Source organism: Rhipicephalus microplus, chromosome X (assembly GCF_043290135.1).
Source record: "Rhipicephalus microplus isolate Deutch F79 chromosome X, USDA_Rmic, whole genome shotgun sequence".
Taxonomy (NCBI): Eukaryota; Metazoa; Arthropoda; class Arachnida; order Ixodida; family Ixodidae; genus Rhipicephalus; species Rhipicephalus microplus.
The window spans coordinates 281,782,513-281,794,402 of NC_134710.1; the positions used below are offsets into that span (position 1 = coordinate 281,782,513).

Here is an 11,890-nt window from a genome sequence, read left to right on the forward strand (position 1 = left end):
TATTACGTGTGACAACTCTCTACGAATACCAACTTCTATGCTCATTTTGTTTCGGCTCCGACAATATCAAATCCTTTTTAAATAATACGTCACGGCTTGAATACAAAAATAGCGACTCGCGCATTCGTAGTTACGACCTGTGGTCCGTATCATACAGGCGCACAAATTACCTTACGCAATCTCTCAGGCGTAGCCTACCTTTGATGCTAAATAAATTAGAATTGGAGGCGTTTATTCGAAATATTTTGATACGGAAATGATTTCGAGAATACTTTTGCAAGTATGAAAAGAGGGATAAACAAAACAGTTTTCACACTTTCGTATTTTGTGTTTTTAATGCTTTTCTCCCTCACTGTTTCGATAAACATGCCATTGTAATATACCATTATGAATCACAGCCATCTTTATACTACTCATTTTCTTTATGTTGTAACTACCACTGTTTTTATGTAGAGTAATTCATTAAGACATTTCCTTTTTCTAAATGCATTGGATTTGAGTTTTTATAACTGACGTGTTTGTAAGTATTATTCAAAATGTTCAATTTTTAATTCCATTAAGAATTCTGGAGTTAGTTATTTCCTGGATATATCCTGAAAACTTGTATGCGTGCTAATTTTGATGTTACTGCTTCTATGCTGCCAGGCACATTTCAATTGTATGATTTGACTTTTCACCTGACGGACTCCTAACAATTTTGTTAGGAAATAAATTTTTTTTATTCTGATTCTGATATGATGGTGCCGTGAACATTAAAATGCTTACGAGGGTTAGACTTTACATTTTTCCTGCAGACTGCACACATATCGTCCAAGAGTGTTACTGTTTCCAAATTGGTTTTAGGAACACGAAATAATAGTGGCTGTATCTCGCGTTATACAGAGCTGTAATGAGAATGTGAAAATTTAAAAGCATACTCTATTTGTACGGTTGCTAGAGACAACGTCGCAAGGGTGAACTTAATTGAATTATAAGTGTTCCTGTCGAATTAAACCCCTATTCAACGAGCTTGAAGCCACCTTAACCAACCATTCAAAGTTTGCCTATAATGAACTAAAATATAGTCATGCAGAACAATTAGTGTAAATGCTTCAGCTGAAAAGACAATTAGACATACTTAATCGATTCGGCTAGGCCATTTGTAACCGGGTTGCCAAAGCGTCACATGAACTCAATTTTCACATTGCATTTATTGTATGATTTCAGTGGCTTTCTTCTAATCAACGCTGTTTTCCATCAGAAAAGAAGTGCTTTCTTCATTGCACCCATCGCAGTGATACGTCGATACATCAGGTACGTTCTATGTCAGTGGTATCCTCTTTACGCTCCATGAAACAGCATTCTCTACAAAGGGTCGAACGCAATTTGATTCGTACGCGTAAAGTTTGGAGATGATCAGATTACAAGTTTCAGGAGGTGGTGTTCGCGGCAGCAAGCACCTAATTTTTTTTCTGCATGCACTCGTTGCCTTATAACTGTTTTTTCCTTACTTTTTAAATATTTGATTGCCGTTTAATGTCTGATTATATTAGAGAATAGTGTGTCTAGTTTCTTTTCAGGCATTGGCATTAAAAGCTTTACTATACGTGACACAAACTTCCTGTACTTCATTTGTTTAGAATCCTTAGATGGTGGTAGTATACACAAGTTTTATAGTTCGCATGGGAAGTATTTGAATTTATAGAAATGCGCTATTTAATAGTAGCTTATATTAATAGATATCGGTAATTAGTAATCAGCAGCAAGGTAATAGTGGGGAAAACAATATAACAAACATTATATATTATACGAACGGTCCACAAAGGATGAAAAATATAGTAAGTTAAATGGTTCCAATCTTATTGCTCTTCTGGTTTAGGTTTCATATTGGATGATTTGATGCAGTAAACTCTCCAGACAGTGTTCTCGTATCCGTTGCTAAGGGAAAGTTGAAAAAAAGAATCATGAATAAAAATCGTTCTCGGGAAGTCAAAGTAAATAGAATTGGTTCTGCTATGCTTTGGAAGGGCACAATACATCGCACTGTCCAAAGAAGACTGGAAACCAGAGGTAAATCAGAGTGACGCTTTTCGCCCCCCAAAACACGAGAAAGTCTTTGCCAAACGGAAATCTCGTTCAACAAAACGAATGAGCCATTGGTACTCCCTGTGTCATTTTTTATCCGCATTGGTACATCAAGTTTCCCTATTTTGCGGTGTTTGTACAGCAGGCGTATTGGTATGTCTAAACTCATAAAACACAAGATGAAGATTGCGAAGTATGGAGACGCCAACCTTTCTGTACATTCTCATGAGCACCTATTAAAGAACAGGAGGCCATGAACATTGTGGTAGAGTTTAAACAGAGTAGCAGCGAAAAATAATAGACAATTTGTCAGGGAGATAACTAAAGCTGATTTAAATAGATTTCGAAGTTAATCAATAGGCACAAGGCAGCCGACATCAAAAACTATAACATGGAGAGAACTAAGCAGGCTGTAAAAAGTGTCAGAAGCCTGAAATCGATGAAGGCAAACTTAGGCATAGTCAAAAATGTAATGTATGCATTAAGGGCCAAGGATGGCAATGTAATAACGAAATGAATGCGATAGTTGAGGTGGTGGAGGAGTTTTACAGAGAGCTGTACGTACAGAAGCCGAAACAACCAGGATGATGCCGTATGAATCAATAATAGCCAAGAAGAATTGGACATCCTACAAGTAATTACAGGAGAAGTAAGCAATCCTTTACAGGGAATGCAAAAAGGCAAAGCCCCTAGTGAGGAGGAGGAGGAAGGAACAAAAGGAAGAAGGCAGGGAGGTTAACCAGAAAGATATCTGGTTGGCTACCCCTGGTGAAAATAGTGTAACAATGAACCTGCTGAAAGGTGGGGAAGAAATTGTCTCAGAAAAACTGGCCACCTTATATACGAAGTGTCTCTTAGTGGGAAAGGTGCCAAAATCTTGAAACAATGCCAACATACTTTTAATTCATTATATAGAAATGAGACGTCAAGGACTTGAAAAACTGCAGACGGATTAGCTTACGGTCCGTTCTCTACAAGCTACTTACAAAAATAATAGCTACTAGAATTAAGGTGACACTTGAGTTCGATCAACCAAAGACCACGCAGAATTTCGTACAGGGTACGAAATTCTGCATTAGACCACATTAGAGCATTTTCATAATATCAATCGGATAATAGAGAAATGTGCAACAAACAACGAACCCCTATACATAGCTGTCATAGACTGCGAGACGGCGTTTGACTCAGTCGAGACATCAGCAGTCATGAAGGCAAAACAAAATGAGGGCATCGACAAACCCTACATAAACATACTGGAAGAAATCAACAGTGGATGCACAACCACCATATTTCTTTATAAAGAAAGTGAAAGCATCACAATAAAAAGGGTGCAAGGCAGAAATACAAAATCTCTCCAATACCATTCACTGCGTGTTCACAGGAAGTTTTTAGTGCCTTAGATTAAGAAGAGTAAGGGATAAGAGTTAATGGATAAAAACGTTACAAGGCTACATCACGCTGAAGGAGCATTAAGAGAGACAGCAAGAAAGACGTCGTGATTTTTTTATGTGGAGTGCGCTCTCGCTTGCCTTCTAGGCTTACGCTTAGCGTAGTGAAAATATATCTCAACTATCACCTCGTTTCCCTGTATGCTCTCCTGTAACAGTTTGGTGGAATGTGTGGGGTAGCAAAGCACGACGGAGCTCCGCAGTGGACGCCAAGTCGCCGCTTCCAACGTGTCTACCGACAGGGATGCTGCGTGGACAGCCATACCCGATGCACCAATGGCACCCACCTCTCTGGTGGTCGTTGTGACCTCTCCGCCTCACGCTTCTGGCAACTTTTCGGGCACTGACGGTGAGGATGTCGATGAGTGGCTTCAGCTCTCCAAGCTCATCAGTGAAAATCACAGGTGGGGTCTAATCATGATGCTAGCGAACGTTATCTTCTACTTGAAAGGAACGGCCAAGGCGTGGTTTAACAACAACGTGGAAGAGCTCACCAGCTGGCACGTCTCTAAGACGAAGTTGCACGAGTTGTTTGGCCAATCTGCCGAGCACGTGGAGTTCGCTATGAAAGAACTTAGTACCAGTGTCCAGACATATCCGGAGTCTCACCTGGCCTATATTCAAGATGTCTTGACCTTTTGCCGTAAAGTTGATAAAACTATGATAGAAGCTGAGAAGGTAGCACACGTACTCAAGTGTTTCGCTGATGATGTGTTTAACCTCCTTGTCTTTAGAGACTCTTCGTCAGTTCAAGATGTCATTAGAGGTACCGACACTTTCAAGAGACTAAAAGTTGTCACATTGTCCACTACTTCACCCGTTTTCATAAGACCACTGTGATGTCAACTTCTGAGGACCTCGTTTCAAGACCCAGCCAAATCCACCCTTTGCTGACATTACGAGAGTCTTCCAACGCAATATCGAATCAATGTCACTAGCACTCTTGAGAGCCCTGACGGCGAATCATCCTCAACTCACTATATGCCTAATACAGAGCATTTTGCGCCAAGCATGGGGCAAACGCGGGCTTTCAGGCGATCTGTTCTATGCACTAACCCGATGTCCATTCACCGACCTTGAACATCCGTCAGCACTATCACCGTCCAGCTCTTTGTACCCGAGATCCAAACGCATGGAGGACGCCTGACAACAGGTCAATTTGCTTCCGGTGCGAACAGGTGGAACACATTTAGCGTCATTGCCGAAGCACGTGGAGCCCGCTCTCACGCACAAGCCCGAACTTCACGAACTTCGATACAACAGCCTGCCCTTCTGGTCAAAAACCACTATGCCATGACGACTCCGCTCATAACGACATGTCCGCTACGACCAACGTCCAGCACATCCCCTCGCCTTCATTGCGACGTAGACTCTCCCGCTCACCTCTGTGGCCCCGTTCCCCATCCCCGTTTCTCGCGCGACGGTTTTCTTCCAGAAACTAACTGGTGCAGCTCCTGGAGATGACGCTGCTCTTACGAATTGCCCTCCAGTTCATCTGTTGACCCTCCCGACCAACCAGAACCTGATTGATATAAAAGTGGATGGTTTATCTGGTAAAGCTTTAGTCGACACTGGTGCCCAAATTTCTGTCATGAGCTCTCCCATTCGTGACCGCTTGCAGAAAATCTTGACTCCAGCCCCTTCATGCTGTGTTCGTGTTGCTGACGGCGGTTCAGGTGCCGCCATTGGTGTCTGCACAGCACGCGTTACTATAGCCGGCCATCAAACCTCCGTCTTTTTAACTGTTCTCAGCCACTGCACCGATGGTGTAATCTTCGCTCTAGACTTTTTGTCCACTCAATCAGTCCTCATTGGCGTTTCAGCTGGAACGGTGCAACTTGACCTGCCCTCTACGATTTATACGCCTAGCGAGCCCCAAGTTCTGTGCTCTGCTGAACATGTCCGTTTGTCACCGCAAACACTTACCTGCATTGCCGTAAGGCCGTCGCCACCTGTACCTGATGAAAACTACGTGATCACGCCCATAATATCTGTTCTTTTCACTCACAGTGTTATTTCTCCGCTCACTATTATATTGTTATGGGAGAACCGTGCTTCCATCTCTTTACTATACTTTGCTCTGGGTCCCCAAGTGGTTCCGTATGGAATAGCCCTTGCGAAGCTGACACCCTCGGACGACTGCATTATCTCAACTTTGTTCCCCAATGAAATGCGTCGCTCCAACTGCACGCCAGCCTGTTCTTCGACAGCAAGTCCATCTTCAAAAGTGGAAAAAATGATCGTGGTGAACCTTTTGCCACATAAAACTGACGCACTCCATCACGTCCTGGATTCGTACTCAGACTTATTCGACTCTCGTGATCGTCCGCTATGTCAAACCAGCGTTGTGAAGCACCACATTAACACTGGCGATGCGTCTCCGGCCCATCGACGGCCATACCAAGTCTCTCCTGCGGAGTGACAGATAATTCAAAAAGAAGTCGACAAGATGCTCGTCAAAGAGATAGTTGAGCCATCTTTTAGTCCATGGACTTCCCTTATTGTTCTTGTACAACAAAGAGCAACAGTTGGCGATTCTGTGTTGTATACCAACGTCTGAACCGGATCATAAATAAAGATGTCTAACCGCTACCGCACATTGACGACGCCCTGGATTACCTTTATGGAGCTAAGTAACTTTCCTCCATCGACCTTCGATGAGGGTACTGGAAAATTGCTGTTGACGACAAGAAATGCGAGAAGACAGCTTTTATGACCCCTGATGGTCTTTACCAGTTTAAGATGAGGCCGTTTGGATTATGAAATGCTCCAGCCACCTTCGAGTAAATTATGAACTCACTCTTGTGCGGGTTCAAGTGGTCAATTTTCCTTTGTTACCTTAATGCCATCATTGCATTTCCCCCAACCTTTGAAACACACCTCCACCGACTTTACTCCATTCTTTCTGTTTTTCGTAACGCAGGGCTGCAACTGAAGTCATCGAAGTGCCACTTCGGACGCCAACAACTTACCATGTTGGGCCATCTTGTCGACTCCTTTGGCGTACGCCCTGATCCTGACATAGAGCTGTGCAAAACTTCCCTTTCCCGACCAGCACTAAAAAAGTCCGCAGCTTTTAGGTCTATGTTCCTGCTTCCGACGTTTTGTAAACTGTTTTGTGGACGTCGTCCACTTTCTTACGGACTTGCTGAAGAAGGATGTTCCATTCTCTTTGAGTGCTGCGCAGCCTTCGACATTCTCTAATCTCATCGCGTTGCTCACAACACCAACTATTCTGCCCCATTTTGACATTGCCGCCCCAACAGAAGTCCGCACCAACGTCAGTGGCCACAGAAGCACAGCTGTTTTGGTCCAGCATCAAAGCGGCTGCGCCTGTGTAATCGCATACGCCAGTGGTCTGCTCTCTGCAGCCGAGCAGAAATATTCAATCACCGAACGGGAATGTCTTGGTCTAGTTTGGGTGGTTGGCAAATGTCGGCCTTACACACATGGTCGCCGTTTCACCGTCACAACTAATCATCACGCCCTCTGCTGGCTCTCATCATTAAACGATCCCACTGGGTGTCTTGGTCACTGGGCACTACGGCTCCAAGAGTATGACTACTCAGTTTATTACGAATCCGGCCACTTACACCATGACGCTGACTGCTTGTCCTGCCATTCAGTGGACCCCCCCTGAGACTTTCGAGAAGCGCCACCATGCGTGCTCTCTCTATCTGCCTGAGCAACATCTGTGATGAACATCGCCAAGCTCCCGTTTTGCGTGACACTATTGAGAAGCTGGATTTTCTGACGCCTCATCCACCTACTCGATTGTTTGTGCTTAAAGAAGGCACCCTGTACCGCTGCAACGGGAACACAAATGGACAAGAACTGCTCCTTGTGGCGCCTTCCCACTTCAGTTCGAGTGTTATCGCCCAGCTCCATGACGCCCACACCGCCGGTCACCTGGGTCTTTCTCAAACGTACGACCGTGTTCAACGTCGATTTTACTGGCCCAGGCTCTATCGCTTCGTCCGCCACTGGGTCACCGCATGCGACTAGTGCAAACGTCAAAAAAACCTTCTGTGTGTCGTACCAGACTCTTCCAGCCACTAAATCTTCCCATTGACATCTTCTTTTGACTTGGTCTTAACCTCCTAGGCTCCTTTTCTGAGTCTACCTTCGGAAACGATTGGTTCTGCTCATTTAGACTGTGTCATGCTACACAGCAAGCCCACGTCATCACTTTCTGTATCGCGTAGTGTGGATGGAATCGTCGACCATGTGAATTGAAAAGCTTTAAGATTTGGCTGCTTGCAAGTTTTTTCACCCTGTACGCATGTTGTTCTACTACCTGGTCAAATATTATTGATATTATTTTTGATTTTACGTATCCAACTGATAATTTGGGTTTTACGTATCGCACAACTAATTATGCCATCACTCTGGCTTTGCCGACTAGCTGTGCCACAAATGTTGCCGGTTTACTTTTGTACGCGTTGTCATTCTCTATCATGGTGCTCCACGCCCACTACTCACAGATCGGGGACGCTATTTTCTGTCCCGAGCTATTGACGACCCGCTTCACTCTTGCGAGACCAACCAAATTTACGACGGCCTACCACTAACAAAAAAGTGGACTTACCGAACGATTCAACCGGACTTTAACTGACATGCTCTCTATGTACGTCTGCTCCGACCACCTAGACTGCGATGTTTCATTGTCCTTTATTACATTTGCATACAACTTCTCGAGCAACGATAACGCTGGATTTTTACCATTCTATCTCTTATTTGCCCACAACCCGACTCCATCTTTCGACACCATCTTTCCGATAGCTGTATATTCACTGACTGAACGACCAGAGCTCGCAAAGCACGAGAAGTTGCTCGTAAGCACCTTTTAGCATCGCAAGAGCAACAGAATAAGCAAGGTTACGACCCATGTCATCGCGACGTTTCCTTTGGTCCGGGTTCTCTTGTGTTGTTGTAGACCCCAACTCGGGATTGGTCTCTGAAAACCTTCTTTCCAAGTATTCAGGACCCTACCACGCCTTCGCCAAGGGACCGACGTCACATAAAAAATAGTACCACTGAAGTCTTCATCTCCTTCAGCTCCACTGTCTACGGACATTGTTCATGTCTCCCACCTTAAGCTCTACCACTCTGCAATAGCATAGAAAGCACTGAGATGGTGCTTCAGCAACCGAAGGTCACGTTACAATACTACGTTACGCTGAAGAACCAATAAGAGATGCTGTGAGAAAGACGACGTAATTTTAGAATGTGGGGTGCGCTCTCGCTTGCCATCTAGGCTTACGCTTTGCGTCGTGAAAGTATATCTGAGCTATCGCCTCGTTTCTCTGCGTGCTCTCCCGTAACAACATCTTAGTAATCTGTGATTCGCTGATGAAATTGCCTTGATAAGTTTCTCTGGGGATTAATCACAGCTCATGATCAATGAACTTTACACAGAAAGTAAAAGAGTAGGTCTGAAAATATTATGCACAAAACTAAAGTAATGTGCAACCATCTGAAAAAAAACACTTTGCACTAGGCGGAGAGACGCTGAAAGTTGTGAAAAGGAATATATCTACGTAGGATAAGTAGTTACCGTGGGGCCGAGGCATGAGAGCTAAATAATTAGAAAAATAAGGATGGGGTAGATGACATTCGGTAAGCATTCTCAAATCATGAATGGTAATCGGCCACTAAGCCTCAAGAGGAATGTTTATAACAGCTTCATCATGCTGGTACTTCTACCTACAGAGCAGAAACCCAGATGTTTACAAAAAGTGTTCAGCTTAAATTAAGGACGACACAGCGAGCGAGCCCTGCTGCGGTGGTCTAGTGGCTAAGGTACTCGGCTGCTGACCCGCAGGGCGCGGGTTTGAATCCCGGCTGCGGCGGCTGCATTTCCGATGGAGGCGGAAATGTTGTAGGCCCGTGTGCTCAGATTTGGGTGCACGTTAAAGAACACCAGGTGGTCTAAATTTCCGCAGCCCTCCACTACGGCGTCTCTCATAATCATATAGTGGTTTTGGGACGTTAAACCCCACATATCATCACGCAGCGAGCGATTCAGAGGAAAATGATAGGTGTAACTTTAGGAGAACAGAAGAGAATCAATTGGGTCAGGGAACAAACCGGTGTTAAGAACATATAATTAAAATCAACACGAAGAAATGAACATATGCTGGGCACGTAGCACGTAGGCTGCATAACTGCTGGTCATTAAGGGTTGACTGAATTCTTCGAAAAGGCAAACGTACAAAGCGGACACAGAAAAAAAGTTCGCATGCAGGTACAACTTGGCAGCAGAAAGCACAAGGCTGGATTGATTGGCAAATCATGGGAGATGTCTTTGTCTTTCAGTGGGCGTAGTAAGGCGGATGATGATGATTTAAACGGAAATATTAGTCATTCATGCGTGAGCGCACCTTCTGTTATTGTATAATTTAAATAAACACTCTCTGAGCATGTTCACCTGATGTCAGCGATGCAGTGTTGTGACGTCATAAAGATGTTTATATAACCTGCAGTTTAGAGAGCAAATGACTAGTTGGATCTACGCGCTTGCGCTTACACATTTTTTAGACGTCCTCGTTTGTGTGTGATCCTCTGCTATACTGAAGCTTTATTTTATTCATATGACTGGTGAAATGACTGGCTTAAGGGAAATTCAAAATACACGATATTCCAACATCAAGTTGTCAAAAGTAAAATAGTTTGTTTACACGGCTATTTATTCTATTGTGGTTAGCTATATCAAGGTTTCACCGTAAAGCGTGTGTAGGATTCGAAGATGTCCATAACAAACAAGTTTAGCATTGCAGCGATAACTCTATAGCGTTGTAGAAGCATGGCAAATGGTAAATTGGCAGAAGGCGAGTATAGTCAAGAGACTGGACACGCATGAGCACGGCCTTGCAAGAATATTTTATAAGGACATAAACAATCACACCTAAATGGCAAAATACCCGTTTGAATCCTTGTTCTCATCTTCCTCTCATTTATCTTGTGTCATGCTACACCAGCAAGTCCACACTATTACTTTCTGTATAGTGTAGTGTGGATGGCATCGTTGACCGTGTGAATTGAAAAGCTTCAGAATTTTGCCGCTTGCATGTTTTTTCACCATGTACACATGCTTGTCTACTACCTGGTCAAATATTATTGATAATATTTTGGGTTTTACGTATCCAAACCACAATATTAGGAGCTTCCACTGGGGAGGGCTGCTGAAATTTGCACCATCTGAATTTCTTTAGTGTGCACTGACACTGGACTGGACACAGGCCTATGAGATTTAGCCTCAGTCAAAATGCGACCACCACGACTAGGATCGAACCCACGAATTTTGGATGAGCAGCCAATTTGCATTGCCATTGACCCCTTGCGGCGGACAGGGACTGTAAACTGAATACAAAAGTCTTAGTATATAGCGAAAATAAACGTTCATATTTTTTTGTGGAATTTATGTGCTCTCTAACTTTGTTCGCAAAGAAACTTAAGTGAAGATTGATTTTGGGAAGAGAAGTTATTAAGATGATGAAGATATTGTTACTATAAAAGCAAGCCCTGTTGTGGTGGTCTCGTGGCTAAGGTACTCAGCTGGTGACCCGCAGGTCACGGGATCCAATGCCGGCTGCGTCGGGTTCAAGTTCAATGAAGGCGAAAATGCTGTAGGCCCGTGTGCTCACATTTGGGTTCATGTCAAAGAACCCCAGGTGGTCAAAATTTTCGGAGCCCTTACACGGCGTCTCTCATAATCATAAGGCGAATTTGGGACGTTAAGTCTCACAAATCAATCAATAAATCAATCAATCACCTATTAGAACGTTCCACATCGTTTGAGTTTTTTTACAATTTAAACTATGCAACAGAATCTCACCAATGTGGAAATATTTGACCACCTTGTTATTAAGTAACGAATGAACTATCCGTAATTTACGTCCTATTGCTTTCATTGGTACACAGAAACCTTACTCTTTAGATACACTTTATTTCATTCCTGCTTTCTGGACGCCCGTGAGCTTAATACTTCTGATGCCTGAGAAATTTTTCAAACAGCATAAAAATAATCTTCGCTGTAAGTAGGCGATTACCGTCTCTCTAAAAAAGGAGATTGCATATAAAAAAGCTGCAGCATTTGAAGTATATACACTTCACAAGGCGTCAGCGCGTATTCACCAGTCGCAAATAGGGGGAACTTTTAGGTAATTGCAATAAATAATGATGCAGAAAGCTTTACAGGAATCTCTGAGTAATCTTTTGGTGCGGGGTTGTCTACGAAACTCTGCTCTCTTCTTGAAGAAGAGAGCAGAGTGGATTAGGGAACAAACGAGGGTTAAGGATAACATAGCTGAAATCAAGAAGAAGAAATGGACATGGGCCGGGCATGTAGCGCGTAGACAGGATAACCGCTGGTCGTT

At 43.6% G+C, this 11,890-nt stretch overlaps 1 protein-coding gene across 1 annotated transcript in view; it reads left to right on the forward strand.

Annotated features, from left to right (window-relative positions):
- The window catches only part of LOC119161460 (nose resistant to fluoxetine protein 6), a 50,553-nt gene that overhangs the window by 17,737 nt on the left and 20,926 nt on the right, over positions 1-11,890 (forward strand). Inside the window, exon 8 of the mRNA XM_037413945.2 lies at positions 1,207-1,293. Within this exon, the coding sequence (XP_037269842.2) occupies positions 1,207-1,293 (87 nt within the window). The remainder of the gene's footprint in view (positions 1-1,206; positions 1,294-11,890) is intronic.